Source organism: Maylandia zebra, linkage group LG3, assembly GCF_041146795.1.
Source record: "Maylandia zebra isolate NMK-2024a linkage group LG3, Mzebra_GT3a, whole genome shotgun sequence".
In the NCBI taxonomy this organism is placed as follows: domain Eukaryota; kingdom Metazoa; phylum Chordata; class Actinopteri; order Cichliformes; family Cichlidae; genus Maylandia; species Maylandia zebra.
The window spans coordinates 2602388-2623688 of NC_135169.1; the positions used below are offsets into that span (position 1 = coordinate 2602388).

The 21301-nt window shown below is 45.4% G+C and overlaps 1 protein-coding gene across 1 annotated transcript; it reads left to right on the forward strand.

Annotated features, from left to right (window-relative positions):
* Positions 1–237: 237 nt before the first annotated feature.
* On the forward strand, positions 238–20909 carry LOC112431084 (uncharacterized). Its single transcript, XM_076878576.1, has 11 exons — positions 238–300; positions 4113–4273; positions 5257–5374; positions 5485–5660; positions 5748–5862; positions 13657–13762; positions 13864–13967; positions 14063–14106; positions 14241–14360; positions 14487–14576; positions 20717–20909. The coding sequence occupies exons 2-10, from the start codon at positions 4148–4150 to the stop codon at positions 14541–14543; spliced, it is 966 nt and encodes a 321-aa protein (XP_076734691.1). The 5' UTR covers positions 238–300; positions 4113–4147; the 3' UTR covers positions 14544–14576; positions 20717–20909.
* Positions 20910–21301: the final 392 nt, after the last annotated feature.

A 21301-nucleotide genomic window follows, 5' to 3' on the forward strand; every position in this document is an offset into this window, starting at 1 on the left:
ATTTGGCATGGACGGAAGGGACATGTCCCCACCAATAATTTGATGTCTTCGAGTAAAGAAAAACTAACCCGATAGAAAGAAAAAAACCCGATCTGTCAGCGTCTCATTCACCCAGCGGTGCAGAAAGAGTTAAATTACGTCCTCTACTGGAGTCCTACGTCATGTGACAAATATGGCAAATGTGATTGGCTGTGCCTTTCAGGAAGCTCTGTTTAGTTTTAGCAGCGGCAAGCCTGCGCTGCGAGGACGACAGCAAAAAGGAAGAACCTGGATATAAGAAAGTAGTTTTCAAAGAAACCTGTAAGTCACTTAAAGTCAAGTTCACTCATAAAATGTGTCCGTCATAATAACGTTACAGGCTATGCTAGGCCATACATGCCAACACTCCCGATTTTTCTGTGGGAATCCCGAATTTCAGTGCCTCTCCAGGAGCCACCATTCTCCCCATATCTCCCGATTTCCCACCTGGACAACAAAATTGAAAAACCATATCCCAGATTGGCCCAGCCAATTCCAGTTTCCAACAATGGCTACTATTACTACAGCTACTTAGTTTTAATATTGCTCTTATTTCTCTTTCTGGGTCGCAAAATAAACTTTTAGCGTCTTTTCAGGCGAGAATGTAGCTGTGTAAACTTCAAATATCTGAGCTCCGGCGAGAGCAGCAAACCCTCGCGGTCTTTCGCTAAAGTTACTTAAATAACTTAAACATGTTATTGTTTGGCCTTTTTCAGTGTTTTATTTGTTCGTGAGTAAATCGGTTTGGCTGAGATTAAAGTTATTAGATTAAATAAAACTTTATTAATCCCTCGGGAGGTTCCTCCGGGGTTTTCACACAGCTGAATAAACGTCAAACAGAAAACTGATTAAACATAAATATAACCGGACACTGGCGTAAATTCTCGAAGAACGAGACGGTCGCGAATTTACGCCAGTGTCCGGTTATATTTTAGATAAAAAAGGAGCAGACGGCAGTGTCACTCCACCGAGAGAGCTCGTGACGTAATTCTGAAGGCTGGATCGTCACAGTCGCTCACTTCCGGCCAAACCGGCTTTCGTATGACCCGCCCACTCAGACCGCGAAGGGCGGGTCCTCAGGTGGGCGCAGCTTCCACCTGAGGTCTCAATGTTGGCAAGTAGGTGCTGGGCTTGGCCCACATCAGTCTAAAATTGTTTGTAACCATGAATAACGTGATGCCATGTCCACCAGGAGAGACTGGACAGTATAGATGTTGTCGTGTGGGGCTCCAGTAGTCCATGTGTGTTGCTTTAACAGTAGTTCATGTTTAGAATAAACACTCCCAGCTCACTGAGTTGATAGGGGCAATAGTGTGCCTAAAATGTTGCATAATTCTGCTGAGAGATCTTTTACTCTGAAGAAATATTATAAGGAGTATAAGAAGAAATATTGGGGCTTTGTTAAATATGGAAGCTGCATTCTACAACTAGACATAACTGTGGTACAGCTGTCAGTGTTTACTTGCATTACTTGTATTGTGTACTGTTTACACAGTTACACAGACTTCTACTTGTGGACTGTAAATCGTGTTAGGACCTTGGTTAAAAACCTTAGGTTATGTTTAACCCACAACAAAATAAAAGTAATTTAGTGCGTTCCACGAAGTGAGTGCACCGTTACTTAAAGAGTTATATTTTAGTCTGAAAGCTGTAAATGATAAAGGTGAAGATTTATTATTTTGTGTAACGCCTTCTTATTGATGCACACACAGCTTTCTGTGTCTGTATCTTGTGAAATCTGGTGATTGTAGACAGAAACACTTCAGGCTCAGCAGTGTTTCTATCTGAAATGCCGTCTCAGGAGTCACATGTGTCTGTTAACTGCAGGTATTTTCAACACCTGGCTGTTGGCCTGAGGCAGAGGAGAGAAAATAGAGACAATAAGGTCCAAAAAACAAAGAAGGAGGCCCTCTGCTGTTGACGCTCCTTGAAAAGATGCATACATGCATTCACACAAAGACTCAGCCGCTCATGGCAAAAACACAGACAATGAATCTCCTCCTGTTGTTTACAACAACAACATGGAAAATCAGTGAGTTATATCGTTGTTCCACATTGAATAGTATAAGGATGTACCTCAGCATAAATCAGTTTTTATCAAGAAAAATAAAAGTGTAACCAGTAGAATACAGTAGAACAGACGTAAAAACATCTGAACATGGATTAGTTGCAATCTGAATAAAATGCTGCATAATGCAAGTTTGTCTTTGTATGACTTTATTCAGTCAGAAAGACTTACAGCAGGGCTTCACTGTGTTTACTTATTGGGACAGACTGAGAACGTGGGTTTTAGTTTGAGATCTTTGTTTTGTAACTTGTAACTCACGTCTGAACCGAGTTTAGCTTTTGTTTTGCAAATCAGCGACACTAAAATGTAACTGTATTCTGACTTTGGAGACACAGAATACAAATATGAAGTAAATATGAATAAAAGTGTCAGGTTAAACTTGGAGGCCATTATTAAGCAGTCTAGCCTGTAACCTCACAGTACGATGAACGACAACTTCATGCTGAAGACTTTAAAAATGTCCAGAATAGCTTCAGAAAACAAAAACGTATTCTCTTTTTGCAGAACATGAGCTTCTGATGGTTTCATCCACTGATCTCTGTCTCACATTCATTGCCAACACCCTTCAGCACTTCTTTATGTTGAGGTGTTAATGAAACATGTCTGCCATCAGGTTATTTTAACTTTCACAAACAACGACTCTTTCTACCAGGCTTCATCACACATGCTCACTGACCTACGCGACGTTTTATCTGTAAACATTAAATGCTCTCAAAACATACATTGACGCTTTTATTCTGAAACATTTGGCGCAAGGCTTCCAGGTAGCGCTTCCACTGACAGTTTAATCCTGAAGCTCCACGACGTGAACGGAGTGAAGTTCGGAGAATACAAGCTGAAGAGCGGCCTGCTGGCACCCATTTATATCCACCTGAGGGTGCTCGTGTCCCACCCCGCGCTCACGCACCAGGTAACCACGTGCTGCCTTCATGACTGCACAGCATACTGACTTCAGAACAGCTGAAAGCGATACCGGACACAGGAAACGTCTGCTGGATGCACTTTCTGAAGGCAAATGTGTCTGTGTAGGCACTCGTCAGCTCCTGTGTAACATTAATACTCGCGGTTTGTTTTACAGTAATTTAGCAGACTTAATGGTTGAGTTTCAGGGAACTCCTCCTTTCACACAGCGTAAGGCAGTTCAAACAGATCGGACTGGACCTGTCAGCAGCTAATCACTCACTCAAGCCTCAATGATGTTTATATGAATCAGCAGCTTTCTGCAGCTCCTCTTCAGGTCACTCAGGATAAGATAAGGCTCATGTGTTTATTTGTGTTGCTTCACAATCCAGGAACAAAAAATCAGTACAGTAACTCTGTCACCTTCACTCTCTCTCAGCCCCAAGAATGGCAGCGACTCTCCTGCCAGTAAGAAGCTGGAGCTTAGTTATTCAGAAAGAGCCGAGTTAGGAAGTATGTAGTTTTAAAACTTTAATTATTTAAAGTCTGTGAAGGTTCTCAGTCATCCAGGTCATCGTAGCCAAAGGAGCTTGCAAAGAAAAGCGTCTGGACTTCTTTAAGTTACTTGAAGACGTTTCACCTCTCATCCGAGAAGCTTCTTCAGTTCTAAGGTCAAATGGTGGAGAGTCCCAGATATAAACCTAGTGGGAGTGACCCCCCACAGAGGGACAAAAGGACCCCCTGATGATCCTCTAATCGCCTGAGCCAAGGTGTGAAACTGGGTGTGGGTCCCAATCAGCCAGAGTTTTGGGTGAGTTCATTGTGAAACCTGGCCCCACCTTATTATGCGAATTCCTGAGGTCAGATGGCCCAGGATGTGAGTGGGTGTTAAGGCGTCTGGGAAGGGATCTCAAAACTGGATTACAGATGGCAGAGAGTTGGTGTCGTAAACCCCCGCCTCTGTTCAAAGATGGTCGCTCACAGTGGACATAGATGGCTTCTTTCACTCCTCTTTCAAACCATCTGTCCTAATTTAATTATTTAAAGTTCAAACAGAGACTGGTGGTGTTTTCTTTGGTTTCTCATTTTCTGTTCCTTCTTCATTTGTTCCTTCTTTTATCTGCAGACATTTACCTTCTAGCATCAAAGCTGCTGAAGATTATGGAGGAGAAGCAGTCCAACCTTTGTGTGTCTGCTGATGTAACCAACAGCGAGGAGCTGCTGCAGCTGGCCGAGTCGCTCGGTCCAAAGATCTGCATGCTGAAGACCCATGCAGACATCCTGGAGGTACAGCAGGATCAGAATCAGAATACTTTATTGATCCCTGGGGGAAATTATTTTTTGTTACAGTGCTCCATTATAAACCAACATTAAGACAAGACAGACAATACGCTAACTAAGAATAGTACAATATATACATATACATACATACATAAGTCACTTATAAATAAATAGCTGGAAAAGAAACATGTGTAGCTGTAGCAGCAAACAGTGTGTTAAGTGGATGCGTTGTACAGGGAGATGGCCACAGGCAAGAAAGATTTCCTGTGTCGTTCAGTGGTGCATTATGGGTAATCTCAGTCTCTCACTGAACGAGCTCCTGTGACTGACCAGCATGTCATGGAGTGGGTGGGAGGTTTTATCCAACATTGTCTTTATCTTGGACAGCATCCGCCTCTCCGACACCACCTTGAGGGAGTCCAGCTCCATCCCCACAACATTGCTGGCCTTACGGATCAGTTTATTAAGTCTGTTGGCATCTGCGACCCTCAGCCTGCTCCCCCAGCATGCAACAGCATAGAGGATCGCACTGGCCACCACAGACTCATAGAAAATCCTCAGCATTTTCTGGCAGATGTTGAAGGACCTCAGTCGCCTCAAAAAATAGAGACGACTCTGGCCCTTCCTGTAAAGTGCTGTGGTGTTTTTAGCCCAGTCCAGTTTATTGTCAATGTGTACTCCAAGGTATTTATAGTCCTCCACAATGTCAACACTGACCCCCTGGATTGAAACAGGGGTCAAGTGTTTCCTGGTCTTCCTGAAGTCCACGATCAGTTCCTTGGTCTTTGCCACGTTGAGCTGCAGATGATTCTGCTCACACCACGTGACAAAGGAGTCGACCACAGCCCGGTACTCTGTCTCATCATCCCTGCTGATGCATCCAACCACCGCAGAGTCATCAGAAAACTTCTGAAGATGGCAGGTCAACTCAAACCTTGAGTCTGTACATGTAACAAACAAGCTGATGGTTTTTTCCATATGTGTTACAGGACTACACATCAGCCTTCATTCAGAACATGCAAGCCTTAGCAGAGAAACACAACTTCCTCATCTTTGAAGATCGCAAGTTTGCTGACATCGGGAACACAGTCAAGCGTCAGTATGATGGTGAGACGATTTCACACTTTCTTTTTGTCGTGTAAATTCAGGATAACTTAAAAATCATTTTGTTTATATCCAAAGTATTTGAACGCTGTGATCTTCTGTCTTTTCTCCAGGTGGTTTGTACCAGATTTCCTCCTGGTCCCACATAGTGAATGCCCACGCAGTGCCGGGGCGGGGAGTGGTGAAAGGTCTGAGCGCTGTAGGAAAGCCTCTGGGCCGAGGCTGTTTGCTCATAGCTCAGATGAGCTCCCAGGGAACCCTGGCTGCTGGTGAATACACAAAGGCTGCGGTGAGCACAACTGTGTGGGACTTGTTCTCAGTTTGTTTACATGTGCTTTGTGTTCTTTTCAGCTTACAGCTGTTTTGTGTTTCACAGGTGCAAATGGCAGAGGAGCACTCGGACTCTGTGATGGGGTTCATCTGTGGCTCCAAGCTCACAGAGAGGCCAGAGTTCATCCACATGACCCCCGGGGTGCAGATGCAGGCTGGAGGTAAATCTGACTGCGTTTGTTGAACTTTTTCCACTTTTATTCATAAATTCACACTAGAAGAACTACAAAGTGAGGTGTGCACACAGTGTTGATATGAAATCCACCCTACTGAAGATACATGGATACACAGTGCATGCTTTTAGTGGTACATCCTTTGTTGTTGTAACTCGTGGAGCCCCGTCCTACACAGACTGTACACCTGAAGGTGAAGCCTGCACCGTGTCTGATCAGGAGATTCAGAGATTTGTGTGAACTCGTTCTCTGTTTGTAAAGTTCAGGTCAAACTGCACCTCAGACAACCTTGAAGTCTGCTTTTTGCCATGACTCATTTCTAACACATGGTGGTGCTGTAGTACATCAAACAAGCTACAGCTATTGCTGCTCTTCCAAAGTCTGCAGCAGTCTCCCCCTTTAACCCTGTACAAAAGGGTTAGGGTTGTGTATGGGATTTCCTATGCCCCCTGAATGCACCATCGGGGTGCATGTCCGCAACTTTAGTTCAGAGACAAACGGCAGCCAAACAACGGACAGTGTGTGCGTTCATAAGACCAAACCACACATACACACACACACTCTATCTCGCCCAGCTGCGGGCACATTCTCAATTGAAAATACAAAGAATGACAACTTTATTCCTGGACTCTGCCTGTTTGTTCCTCTCACATCTGAACATTTGCAAGTGTCCTGACCCGACACTCTGAAGTGATTGCTGCCAGCTCAGATTTCTTTAACCCTTCTGAACATTTGGTCCTTCGAGCCGGATGTGAGCAACTGCTTCAGCCTTATATGTTCAGAATGGAAGGCCGATACCCATACAGAGAATCTGACCGTCCGCACAGACATAGCAAGCTGCCATCATACCTCCAGAACTATGAAGTGGATGACCTCACTAAGAACCGACTCTCACATGATGATCAGGGCAAGCATTCTACTCATCCTGAAATTCTCCAATATATTCATCATATGAAAGAGGAACACAATCAACTCCGACTAGATGTGCAACGCCTGACAGAATTGATCTCTAGCTCACCTGTACTAGCTCCACAGCATGCCACATCACGGTCTGAGGATGGGACGTCAACCACACCTGCCCACACTAGTAAGCTGGTGCCAATCAAAGGTCAGAAGAGCCCACATCAGCCTGAAAGTGCTCCACAGGTGCCATTTGGGGATGAGTCTCACCATCCAAAGGACAGCCAGCATGGCCTGATTGAGGAGCTCACCCACAGTCTAAATGACGCAGATCTTGACAGGGAGCGCAGCGCACAGTCACCATCACCTTCAGTCGACTCATGCCCTGAATCTCAAGATTTTCTTTCACCAATGACACCAGGTGAGAGGCCCTCTCCACTTCCAGCGTCAGCAGCAAGGGGACGATCACCGTATCATGCAGGCCAAAGAAGGGTTGACGAGGTGTATGCTCGTCGCCACAGGAACTGCAGTCAGCCTGCCACTCCTCCTAGATTGCCAAGGCTAGGGGCCTGCTATGAAGATGATCCATACTACAGACAAGATGACAGGCATCCTACCCCTGGTCACCCAAGCTGCCCTGACAGTCACTATCGTTCTCCTTATGGATATGGGTATCAGGATTCGAGTTATCCATACAGGCGCTGTGGTAACTATCCAGATGACCGCCGACAGTGTCCAACCGATCGCCTGCAACCAGGTGGGTGCCCTCAGACACCACTCTCTCTCAGCAGAGCCCAACCGATAGAGACTTATCGTGGACCTCAACCAACGATCCCCGACCTTGTGCACGAGGACCCACGTGAGTTTGCAAGATTAAAGCTAGCTCTAGATAACATACTTCCACTTGATGCTCCTGAACACTTCAAGTTCCAAATCTTGACAGATCACCTTAAGTGTGAAGATGCACTACTTGTAGCTGACTCATACAGTAACAGTCCATTCCCATTTGCTGACACCATGAGAGCACTTACAGAAATGTATGGGCAACCTCAACATCTGGCCTTAAAAAGGATTACCAAACTGATGGATGGACCCAACATTAGGAGTGGTGACATCAGAGCCTTCAAGTCTTTTGCACTACAAGTCCGTGCGCTAGTCGGTATGTTACACCAGTTGGGAGAACAAGGTCGGACAGAGTTGAGGTGTGGCTCACACGTATCTCGCCTCTTAGCTAAGCTACCTTATGACCTAAGAGCAAATTTCCAGAGATTTGTCAATCCCATCAACACTCCTATACCAACACTGCTTCATCTTGCTGAATGGCTTGAGTATGAGGTGCGTGTCCAGGTAATTGGAGACCAATATTGCGGCCACTCTGACAGGGAGAGGCAAGTTTCACGAAAGGAAAGACGTCCTGAGCATAAGTTTCAGAAGGTTGCCACCATTCTCCATGGTAGTGAGCCCAGGAGAAAGATGGAAGGTGACATGTCAGCGGCACAAGAAAGGCCCAAGAAGTACTGTCCATTCTGTAATACAGTGCAGCATTACCTGAATCAGTGCAGTAACTTCAAACTCTTGTCGAAGGAGCAGAAGACAGAGTGGATCAAGGTGAATAAGAGGTGCTGGCGATGCGCCCGTGATCATCAAGCAGCTAAGTGTAACCTCAAAGCCAAGTGTAAACCATGTGGGCGCCGACATCTTGAAGTTCTTCATGATGTCAATACCAGCCCAGATGCTACAGCCTCTGATTCAACCAGTGCACCAGAGGAAAGCACATGCTTAGTAAGTTCCACCTCTGAGACACTGTACGTAGACCGGCAAACCAATAGCAGTCAGGTGTTACTCAAGCTAAGTCGTGTCATCATTAGGAGCAGTACAAAGATGGTTGAAACCTATGCTATACTGGATGATGGATCAGAGCGTACCATACTTCTGCACGAAGCGGCTGATTGCTTGGGGCTGCACGGGGAAGCAGAGGACCTAGCACTCCGCACTGTCCGTCAAGATAGCTGTACCATCCATGGTGCTGCTGTGTCATTCTCCATTTCTCCTGCCTCACAGCCGAACAAGTCCTTCCAGATCCACCGAGCCTTCACAGCAAAGGAACTTGGCCTAGCACGCCATAGTTACCCGATAAGAGCATTACAGGAGCGGTACCGTCACCTTAAGCACCTGCCACTGCCAGACATAAAGGAAGTACAGCCCCTTCTGCTTATTGGGTCAGATAATCCACATCTTCTCACTCCTGTGGAGCCAGTACGTCTAGGTCCTCCAGGTGGACCTGCAGCTGTGCCACCCGACTTGGATGGACTTTACAGGGTCCATCGAGATTCCTACGTCAGCGGCTAACCCCACAGCAGTGTCTCTTCACCTCTGGGGCCTCACCAGAAGCTGAGCTCTTCAGCCATGTGGAGAGACTCTGGAAGATGGATACCTTGCCATACCGGAGTGAGCGGCTCATTACTAGGTCCCGACAAGACGCTGAGGCCATTCAGAGACTTGAGGAAAGGACAATGCGAGTAACAATTGATGGAGTAAATCGCTATGCCACCCCACTACTGTGGAAGAAGAATCTTCCCCCTCTTCGTGCTACACCAGAGGCAGTTTTGGCCCAGCTTCGTGGTACAGAGAAACGACTTGCCAGAGAACCACAGAAGGCAGCTGCCTACTCTCGGGAAATCCAAAAACTGCTGCAGGCTGGCTTCGTCACAGCTGTTGCACCGGAAGAGGCCGCAGTGAGTAACTGTTCGTGGTTTATCCCCCATCACATGGTGCACCACAACGGGAAGGACAGGATAGTGTTCAACTGTTCCTTCACCTACAAGGGTCAGAGCCTGAACGACTGCCTTCTTCCAGGGCCTACACTGGGAGCTAGCCTGTTGGGAGTTCTTCTCAGGTTCAGGGAACACCCAGTCGCCTTCAGCAGTGACATAAAGGGGATGTTCCATCAGGTCCGTCTGCTAGATGAGGACAAACCCTTTCTCTGTTTCCTGTGGCGAGACATGAAGGTAGACGAAAAACCCACCATCTACCAATGGCAGGTGCTTCCCTTTGGGACTACATGCAGTCCGTGCTGCGCCACCTTTGCACTTCAAGATCATGTCCAGAAACACACTGAGCCAGGAGAGGATGCTCGTCTGTCCATAGAACGTAATTTCTATGTTGACAACTGTTTGCAGAGCCTCCCATCAGAAGGCCAAGCCAAGGAGTTGGTGGATCGCCTGCAGTCTCTCCTCTTGGAGGGTGGATTTGAACTACGACAATGGGCTAGCAATGTCCACACGGTCATCAGCCACCTACCAGTTGAATCCCAGTCAGAGGGTAGCGTTCTCTGGCTCTCCCAGGAGTCAGCCGATCCGCAAGAGCGCACTCTAGGACTCGTATGGCACTGTAAGACTGATGCACTCCGGTACAAGCATCAGCAGAGTGTCAGTTCAGAGCCAACAATGCGCAACATTTATCGGCTGCTCGCCCAGCAGTATGATCCTCTCGGGTTTCTTATTCCATATACAACCAGGGCAAAGGTCATCGTGCAACACCTCTGGGACAAGAAAAGAGGATGGGATGATCCTCACTTACCTGAGAATCTGCTCCACGCCTGGCGTTTGTGGGAAAGTGAACTCAGCCAGCTCTCACAGATAACGCTGCCGAGATGCTACACTGACTCACGCTCGGATTGTAGTCACAGCCATCGAAGCCTTCATGTGTTCTGTGATGCCTCTGAGCGTGCCTATGGGTCTGTGGCATATCTACGGACCGACCAAGGAGAAGGAAAGGTCCAGGTGGCTTTCTTGGCTGCGAGGTCGAGAGTTGCACCCAAGAAGCAACTCTCAATTCCAAGGCTAGAGTTGTGTGGAGCCCTTACAGGAGCACAGCTGGCTTCTGTTCTGAAGAAAGAACTGACCCTTGACATCCAAGATGTGGTGTTCTGGACAGACTCGACTACAGTGCTTAACTGGCTCCATTCAGATTCATGCAGATATAAAGTCTTTGTGGGAACCAGAGTTGCAGAGGTACAAGAACTCTCTGCTGCAGCATCTTGGCGGTACGTGGACTCAGGAACCAATCCAGCAGACGATATCACAAGAGGGAAAACTGTGGCTCAGCTTGCTGGTGCGAATCGCTGGAGCCGGGGGCCACCATTTCTTCAGCTGCCACCCAGCCTTTGGCCACAAGCACCGGTGGGAGAAGCTAAGGAGGAAGTGGAGGAGCTGAAGAAGCCAGTGTTCTGTGGTCTGCTTACTGGATCCGCTAGTCCAGCGATACCTGACATCAAACAGTTCAGCACATATGAGGAACTCCTGAAAGCCACTGCTCGAGTGATGCACGGGGCGGCTAATGACACCAGTCACCCTGATGCTGATGACTTTAAAAGGGCAGAGCTGGCCCTGCTTAGACATTCTCAGATGGAGAGCTTCCCGAGAGAATTCACATTACTTAAATCAGAGAAGCTGATTCCATCCAGTAGCAGGCTAATTACCCTCACTCCTGAGTATGACAAGGCTTCTGACTTGATTAGAGTTGGAGGTCGACTCCGCAGATGCGAAGGCCTGAGCCCTGAGGTACTACACCCTGTACTTCTAGAGCCTGCTCACCCAGTTACGAAGCTTCTAATCCAGCGATGTGACAATAAGCTCAACCACCCGGGAGCTGAACGTGTTTTCGCTGAGTTGCGCCGGAAATACTGGATCTTAAGGGGGAGAGAAGCAGTCAGAAGACATCAGCATTACTGTCCCGAATGCAAGAAGTGGAGAGGTCAACCAGAGGTCCCGAAAATGGCAGATTTGCCGCCCTCAAGTTTGAGGCTCTTCCGACCTGCTTTCTATTCGACTGGAATGGACTGCTTCGGCCCTATGCTCATTAAAGTGGGTCGGCGCACAGAAAAGAGGTGGGGCATCCTTTTCAAGTGTCTTACTACTCGAGCAGTTCACCTGGATCTGCTGGTAAACATGGATGTTGACTCCTTCTTGATGTCACTCAGACGGTTCATAGCCCGTAGAGGGAAGCCGTTTGAACTCCGTTCGGACCAGGGTACTAACTTTCGAGGTGCAAGTAAGGAACTACAAGAAGCATTCATCGCCCTAACGCCAGATCTTAGACAGCAACTGGCAGCAGAACAGATCCGATTCTGTTTCAATCCCCCTAGTGCTCCACACTTTGGAGGGTCTTGGGAGAGAGAGGTGCGATCTGTGAAAACCGCTCTGCGCACCACGTTGGGAGCGCAGATAGTGTCAGAGGAAGTGCTGAGGACTGTCCTGCTTGAGGTGGAGAGTATACTCAACTCCAGGCCTTTGGGTTATGTTTCTTCAGACATCGCAGACCCAGATCCCATCACGCCCTACTCTTTGTTGATGGGGCGGCCAGATTGCTCTCTACCCCAAGTGTTCTATCCAGAATCCGAGCTGCTCAGTCGTAAGAGATGGAGACACACTCAAGTCCTGGCTGACCAATTCTGGAAGCACTTCATAAGGCATTTTATGCCCACCTTGCAACCACGGCAGAAATGGCACAAGGACACAGACAACATTGCAGTTGGATCTGTGGTTCTCATTGTTGATCAGCAGACCCCACGAGCGCTCTGGCAAGTAGGAACTGTGAAAACTATCCTACCGGGGGCCGATGATCGTGTCAGAGCTGCAGTCGTTCGAGTAAAGGACCGAACTTACACTCGCCCGGTGGCCCGGCTCATCAGGTTGCCTGTTCTACCCCGGGATTCTGCTTAGGTGCAGAGGACATTCCATCAAGGTCAAATTTGTACACCAAATTTGGGGGCGGCTGTACAAAAGGGTTAGGGTTGTGTATGGGATTTCCTATGCCCCCTGAATGCACCATCGGGGTGCATGTCCGCAACTTTAGTTCAGAGACAAACGGCAGCCAAACAACGGACAGTGTGTGCGTTCATAAGACCAAACCACACATACACACACACACTCTATCTCGCCCAGCTGCGGGCACATTCTCAATTGAAAATACAAAGAATGACAACTTTATTCCTGGACTCTGCCTGTTTGTTCCTCTCACATCTGAACATTTGCAAGTGTCCTGACCCGACACTCTGAAGTGATTGCTGCCAGCTCAGATTTCTTTAACCCTTCTGAACAAACCCCATTTCCCTCGCATAATCTCCTCAGGGATTAATAAAGTATTCTGAAATAATTCTGACTCGAGATTCAAAGTGCAGCTGTAACAGGAGCTGTGCAGGTAAACTGAGTGTTTGTAGGCAGCGTGTAATGATGTACACGGTAATGTTTGCGTCTGATATCACTGCCACATTAAGGTTTGCACTTGCAGCCTGTTCTTGGCAGGTGTGTATTTTACCGTTGATCTGCTGCTTTAAACATTTCTGATTCTCTTTAATTTGTCCTCGATCCCTCAGCTTTGTGAACGGTCTGCCGAGCACTGTTGTGTTTCACCGCTGAGCTGTAATCTACAAACAGCAGTCTCACTGTTTGGGTGAATATAGTGAAGTTTGATGCTTAATTTTGCAGTGAAACATGTTTCTTGGATGGAAAAGAGACTATATAGCAACACAAGCTGTTCATGGTGGAAGAATAAGTTTTATATGTCAGATTACACTGTAAGAGAACTACAAGCTTTATACTGGTGTCAGTTTTTAAAGTGTTTTTCACTTTTTTTAACTTCTTTCTGAGAAACAGGAAAAATCGTAAACTAAGGTGGAAACTGTGCTGGGATCTCACCTGCTGGTTTTTAACACTTTTTCTCTGCTCTGTTCAGGAAAATCCTCCCACACACCCACTCACTGTTAAACTGGGTTATGTAAAGCTACTGGTTTAACAAAATGATTTCCCACTCTGGAGAACCGATGTGACTGTTCTCCTCAGTGGTAAAGCAGCTGTCTCTACTCCTGTGTCTCTGTCTCAGGTGGTCCCCGTCCCGTCCAGGTGATCATCACAGAATCAGGAAGCCAACCAGTCTCCCTATTCAGTGGATCATCACCCAGTACATCCTTAAATGGAGAGCTGATAGGGTTTGTTTTTTTAGATTTGTTTCCTCTTCCTCCATGATTTGGGCTAAACTTAATGTCTTTTTTTCATTTGTAATAATCTCAGCCTGTAAACTCTCCCTCAGCCAATTATCTCACAGCCCGAGGAGAGAGGTGGCAGTTCCTGGCCATCTAAACTCCTACACCATCTCTGTTATGAATTTTGACTTCACCACTACTTATGGATCGTGTAAGTTAAGAGAGGCTGGCTGAGTCACCTCAGTGAATGCATGTATGAGACTGTCCTGAGTAACGAATCTCTGACTTTCTCTGTTTGTCCTGTAGTCTGTGAGCGATATGACCTCCAGCAGCCTTGGACACAGTTTCAGGTTTCAGAGTGGAGTACGGGCTCATTGAGCACCTGTTGTTCTTGGCAGGGGCAGATTCAGACATTTACAAGTTCAGTTCAAAAGTGTTGTGTGTTGAAATCTTGCCTGATTACAACTTCTCCTGCTCATCACAGATTTGTTGCACATCTACCTCTGTGAACATTAGTGAGCTTCTCCCTGGTACACTGTTAATGTCTGCGAGGTTACTGAGGGAGGCGAGGACAACCTCATTCTTACTACTTGACAAACAACAGGTGCGAACACTCGTACTTTAAGTTCTGACTCCATTTCTGGTTTTATTTCTCGTCATCTTAATTTTTAAAATAAGTGCAGCCAGACTGAAATACAGTTTGTGTCATGCATCAACGTTTGTTTCATAGAAGCTGATGATCCCAAGGAGCAAGAAGTGGAGGAAGTGGGAGATGCATCCATCATGATCAGCTGGGAAAAACCACTGGCTCCTGTCACTGGTAAGCTACGCTAACATCTTCAGTCGCTGGCTACTGAACTCATCGGCCTGCACACGGGCGACTGTGTGGTCGTCCTCTGTGAAGGTGATGTGGTCTACACTCCATCAGTAGAAGGTGAAATCACAGAGCTGAATCTCAAAGGTTTCCTTGGTCAAAGGTCTGAGTGACCTTTGACCAAGGAAACCTGTAAACCATCAACACGAATGAACCTGCTTCAGCTGCTGCTCCACCACAGCCTCCACTGATGGATGTGTCAGTTCACCTGTACTGTAGCCGTGGGGAGAGCGATGGAGAGATGAAGCTGAGAACCAGATCATAAAGTCCTCTGTGTGCACAGCCCACCCGCCTGACTTCATCAGCTGCTACATGTTGCTTCCATCTCTCCCTGGATGTGTCTTCTCTCTTTCATTCTTTTCCTGTGGGATCGTTGCCCACTCTCTCCCTGACTGATGCCATCTCTCTCTCTGACTTTCAGGCTGACTTTTCCACATGTTCAGTGTTTCACAATAAAAGCCTGGTTAAAGCCTTGATTCTACTTTGCTGTGGACACGGCTGAGGAGTCCTTCCTGTTAGAAGAAGCAGCATGTTTGTGATAGATGGACACATGAAGCTAACACGGCACATCTGTGTGAGTCTGCAGCATGTTGACACACATGTCAGTGTTGTACAGATCTGAGAGCAGCACAAACAAACTCCATCAAAGTGATTTGTGCTGTTGCAGAGCTGTGTGACTGCATTTGTCTTCATCATGGACACATTTCTACAAATGGGACTAAACATGTGACCCTCTGCACATCCATGGGCTCAGGGGCAACAGTGCTGGATGCAGCTTGTATTGTGGCTCCTCCCCCTTGACCTCCGTGTTAGCTTCAGGTCAGTTTAGCTGTGTTTCATCCAAATCCCAGAATTCCTGAGGAGCAGGAATATGTGGGGCTGGGCTCTGAACACTCAGGGTGAGGACTGAGTGAAGAGCTACAGGACAAAGTTTCAGCGCTGCGCTCACAGCTTTGAGACGTCCAATCAGCAACTGGTCCTGATAACATCTCCCCTCTCATTCCACATACATGAAGACTGCTAGAAGCAGCTATCAGCCACATCAGGCTCACATCATGCTTGCTATTAAACATGCTGCAGTCTGCAGTAAACTCCCTGCCACAAAGCTTTGAGTCTCCTCCAAATGCACCTGTAACAAGGTCACCTGCAGAAATAACTGTGTCCACGGGCAGAGTCACCAACACTCTGCACCAGAGCTAAACCTGCTTTGGAGCTAAAAAGCTGCTGTCAGGGTTTCCTGCAGAGCTTCAAATGTGGAGACTGAAAGCTGTGGACGGTTTCTTCTCCTCCATCAACAGCATTTAAGAGTGTAAGAATGGTTATCTGTGTGAGAGGTACTGTGAATGTTTTCTGTGAATGAAGATCAGTGTAGTCCATCCAGCCACTTAAAGGCTGAGATCCAAAGTGTAATGGCATCAATATATTTTAATGGTTACTGTCATTACTCAGACTGCTGGGTGAGCTCCATTGACTCAGAGCAGAAAGACAGAGAGAGAGTGCAACAACAGACAGCATCCGTGGCTTTGAGCATGAAAACAAAGCAGGTAGAAAATATTCAGCTGTAACTCTGATCTCTAGTTTTTCTGCGTTCAACACAAAATGTTATTTGTTGGCTTGCTTGACTCCATCTGACCTGCACACTGCACAGGCAGGAAGTGAGGCTGTAAAAAGAAAGAAAGAAAAACATCCAACTCTTTTCTTAACAATCCTCACTACAAATAGATTTATTTCCCTGTTTTTGTTCCCACCGAGCTTCTGGTGTAAGTATGTCATGAACACAGAGAAAGAGGAGCAGCAGAGTGTAGAGCAGAACAAAGGTCTGAATAAAGATAAAGAGAGTTTCTTCAATATCTGAACTACCACGTGTCTCCTCATGGTTTATGATACAAATGTGGTCATTCTCATTAGACAAATTCATCATAAATGCAGACTTAAAGGCCTCAGCATGTCTGTATGTGACAGCCCTGATCCCTCACAGGCTGAGTGTGAACACTCTCACACTGGAACTGAGCCAGAAGAGCTTTCTCATGAAAACTGGGCGACTTTCATTTCCTCGTCACATTTATGCAATAATGTTGCTCAACTGATCAGATTAAAGGTGGCTGTTTTTTAAAAGTAACATTATTTAACACTAAGAAACGTAAAGCTTTTAGTCCACCACCATTTTTCTTTTTTGCATTACAAGATTTAAAAAATATATTTTGTTAATTTTTCCAAATCAAACTTTATCTGCCAATAAGGAAACACAAACAGATTTTTTTTTAATTTAATTTTTGCATACATTTACTCCCAAATATAAGTTTCTCTGTAACAAATATGCCAATAATTTAGAGTCTTTAAAAGGGGAAAACTGATTTGGTCAGATTCGTTACAAACAGCTGCTCAAACCATCACAACCCGAGGACGTAAATTACTACGTAACGTTTGTTTGTCCAGAGATTTTCAGACCATTGGTGGGCTCGGGTCCAGCCAACCTGACGTCACATCACTCTCACTTCTCTCTCTCTGACTCTGAAATTTGGAGTTAAGAAATGTCTGCTGTCAGTGTCTCGCTCGGCTCAACTTTGCTGTTTTTCAGCGTCTTCGTGGTCGTCTCTGCAGGTGAGATTTACTGTTAGATGATGCCCTTCTGAGAAAACGATAAGTAAAGTAGACGAAGACGAAACGAGGCTGAGTTAACATCTGTAATCCAGCTGTGACAGAAACTAAGAAGTGTAATGTGTTGTGGAGCAGGGAAATTATTTTACTGCTATTGTTAAATAATTATCAACAGTACCATTGCATTAAAAATATAATCTGGAGTTTATATTGCATTTAGAGGTTTAAACAGTGTGTCTTTTAGAAAGGCTAAAAGTCACAGGCTGACAGGAAACAAGGCTTGCAGAGAAATTGCAGAAGTGAAAGCAGGAAGTTATTTTGAGCAGCAGGCTAAGACGAGGCTTTAACAATGTAACAGCTAGCTTTAAGAAGGCCTTAAGATGTTTATGCATACAATGATGATGTTAACCTTGTATTTCAGATGCAGTTACAACTATTTTGTACACATTGCATATCTGTGCTTATTTGAGTTGATGTTCAGGTTCTTTAAAGGTTTGAAGCTTCACTGACGCGACTGTTCAGGTGATACATGTTGAGGGAAAACTAGAACATAGAAGGAAATGGCAATACAGGCTTACAAAACACTTATATCTGTCTCTCTGTCTGGTTAGAGGTCAGGAGCTAGTCCCCGAGGTGAAACAGGGTGCAATTGTGGTTAGCACACAGACACAGACACACATACACTCAGTTAGAGAGAATCATTTATAGGGGAAAGTTTAATTATGTTTTGCTGATGTTGCAAAAGAGCAGTTTGTCGCAGAACTGCTGCTGAGGTGTCAAGATGACAAGCGAGCATCCGGCAGTGACAGGATGCACCTGTTATGAAGATGGAAGACGAGGCTCTTTTAAAAACTGTGTTAAAAGGTCTTTGTGGTTTTGATCTGACGTATGTCTATATCCTGTCTGTGATGTTAAAGGGGTGTCATTAAATTTAAGCCCTGACAGTATAAAAATCTGTGTATGCTTTGATTAAGTCGAAGACCACTTGCTGTCTGCGTACAGAGTGTTCTTCCCACATGTGTATTCATTAAAAATCAATTGTTTGACCAAGAGCTTCTGGACCAATGGTTGTTTGTACTCTCCTTCCTCAATTTTTGAACCTTAACAGTGTGTGTCAGTGTGGTGTGTTGTAGTGTCAGGAGTCAGGATGCAGCTACAAAACTTTTTGTTCAGTGTATACAAACAGCTGTAGCTCCATAAAGGCAGCATGCAGAGACTCACAGTGTCTGATAATGAGAGGCTGCTTTCTCTCACACATGTTCACGTTTCACGAGCACGTGTTGTTGTTCTGTGGAAGCAGAAGTTGGCTAGGTTCACAGTTCACAATGTTATGCCCTTCCCTTGAAGGGAAATGTATTCCGGGCTGTGGGGAGGATGTGCGGGACGGCCCGCCCTCGCCGTGTGTGTGTGTGTGTGTGTGTGTGTGTGTGTGTTAGGCAAAAAAAAAAAGCTATGCAATATACAACATTCAAGTAAGGAGGCATAGTAGTGCAAATAGGCAAATAGTGCAAATGGAGATTTAGTAGTATGCGGTAAGAGATAGTGTAACAACAAAGTCTTATGAGGTAATGGCAGTCCAATGCTCCACAAAGTGACTGGTAACTGGTGCAGGCCAGTGAGTGAGTCAGAGTGTGTGTGTGTGTGTGTGTGTGTGTGTGTGAGAGAGAGAGGAAGGGAGTGGGGGAAAGGGATTACGAGTAGCTACCGAAGAAAAACGGCATAACAGGAAACACAAACACCGCAGTTTTACATGTGCACTTCTTTGGGGGGGAATTTGATGTCCATACAGACAGTGTTGACTTGTAAATCATTAATTAACAATTTTGTGCTTAAAGTGCTTTGAAATTCTTTGGCAATATTGTAGACAATATTAAACTTAATCATGATATCGGCCTCCTCTGTAGTGATGGGATTTCCAACTCTTTTTAGAGAACTGGCTCTTTCGGCTCGACTCACTAAAAAGAGCCGACTCTTCCGACTCCCAACCGTCTATTCAGTTGGTTTTGTTGCTTTAATTAATTCATTATTAACAACAATATAAAATTATGCACAAAAGGAATTACTAATGTAAAAAAATACCGTGGTTTTATTTATATATGTTTATGTATAAATATAGACAAAGCACGTGCAAACTCCAAAACGCATTTCTAGCGTCAACTGAACTTCCAAAACAGAGCTGCCCAGACCACTTAAATTACACAATTGAAAGCATATGTGTGTTGTTTGTGTATTTATACACAAGCACTCATATAAATTTTCAGCTTTTTCCTTTTAAACAAGTTTAAAGTGAAACAACACAAAACACTGCAAACCACAACGCAATTAAATATGAAGTTAAAATATGAAAACAAAAAGAAGATGCATATTCTCTGTCATATGGGCCTGCATGAATAAACTTTCTGAATCCATAAGCACAAGGCTCGCGTGCAGAGTGAAGCGGAAAAAAAGTGCGAGAGAGAGGGTGAGAGAAAAAAAAAAAACCCGGCTTGCGTCGTTCACTTCAAAGATCCGGCTCTACGAGCTGTTTCGTTCGCAACTGAAACATCACTACTCCTCTGACGACCTGTTTGCTGTTGCATGCTGCTGAAAGGCAATGGGGGGAGGGGACACTTGGGCAGTGCATTTATCACGGCTTATGGTGTGTTTTCTGGATACACTGTGCTTTTTCTAGCGTTCAGAGGTTAGTGGCTCTGTGTCAGAGCACTGGTTATGAATTTTAGACGGACCAGGCCTTAACCAAAAAGTTATCAATAGTTCTTTTCATCTTTTCTTATTACCCACAGCTACATCCACTTCTGTCAGGCCTAGGCTACTCACTTGGACTGGGTATCATCACTGATTTCTATAATCCATTAGATTCTGATTCACAAGGTTTTGATTCAAATCATTTTTGCCTCAGACAGTCAGAAATATTATAATTCTGATCATTTATCAGCACTGATACATGTGAGACTTCATCAGAGGTGGGAACATCACAGCAGATGCCTTTGTGTCAAAGTAACTGAGAATAAAACACAGAAAAACATGAATGAGGTTTTCCTGGCCTGGCTTTTTATAGCAGATAGCCTTAAAAATAAAAGACAGTGGCCAAGAGCGGTGTACACAACAGTAGACTGGTGGGTAATAAGCCAATGAATAATGCAGAAAATCAGAGATTTGAGACGGGAAACTGTCCTTGAAGTGCGTCACTTGACAGCGCGCTCCTTACTATGGATCGGGGCCGTGGATCTGGTGAGGTAACAATAAGCTAGCTAGTTAAAAGTTAGCATAAGTTACCATGGTGATACACTCATATTAGATGCGAACCACTTTCTTAGCACTGAAAACCCAATGTTAACAATGAACCCAAATGCTGCTTTATAGTACAGGACACTGATGGATGTTGAGATGTTAAAATTACTTAAAGTAAACAACATATTTAAAGTAATGCTGCTCATAATTGTATGTTGACCTTTAACCTCTCTGCTCTGTGTTGTTTTTTCTTTCAGTCCAGATAAACATCACAACCGAGTCTGGACAGGATGTCACTCTGCCATGTCGAGTCACAAATAACATCACAGCTGTAGAGTGGAGCAGAGCTGGCCTGGGACAGAAAAATGTATTTTTGTACCAAGATGGGCGTTTTGTTCCAAACAACCAGCATCCATCATATAAGAACTGAGTGGCTCTCAGAGGGATGAAGGATGGAGACGCGTCTTTGATCCTGAAGAAAGCGACCACTGCTGACTCGGGAACATACAAGTGTCGTGTCTTTTTGAGAGAAACAGGCTCATGGAAGTTCACCATCATCAACCTGAGAGTTGATCCTCCAGGTGAGTGAGTAGAGTTGAGTGTGTGTGTGATCAGAGGTGAAGCTGCTTCCTGGTTGTTGATGTTTGTTTGCTGTATGGATGAGCTGGTGGATGTCAGAGGTTGACAGCACATGATTTTGTTCTATGGAAGCTAACAGGTTGTAGTTTCTGACACTTTGTGAATATAGCATGAGGCACAAATTTACCCAGAGATGGTCCTTAGTGACCTGGGCCCTGTTCTAGGAAGTGATATCAACATCCAGGGTATGCTGAGTTTATTCA

Coding starts and splice junctions, on each gene's coding strand:
- LOC112431084 (XM_076878576.1), top strand. CDS start 4,148: ATGGAGGAGAAGCAGTCCAACCTTTGTGTGTCTGCTGATGTAACCAAC. Junction 4,274..5,256: donor CCCATGCAGACATCCTGGAG/GTACAGCAGGAT, acceptor TATGTGTTACAG/GACTACACATCAGCCTTCAT. Junction 5,375..5,484: donor AGTCAAGCGTCAGTATGATG/GTGAGACGATTT, acceptor TCTTTTCTCCAG/GTGGTTTGTACCAGATTTCC.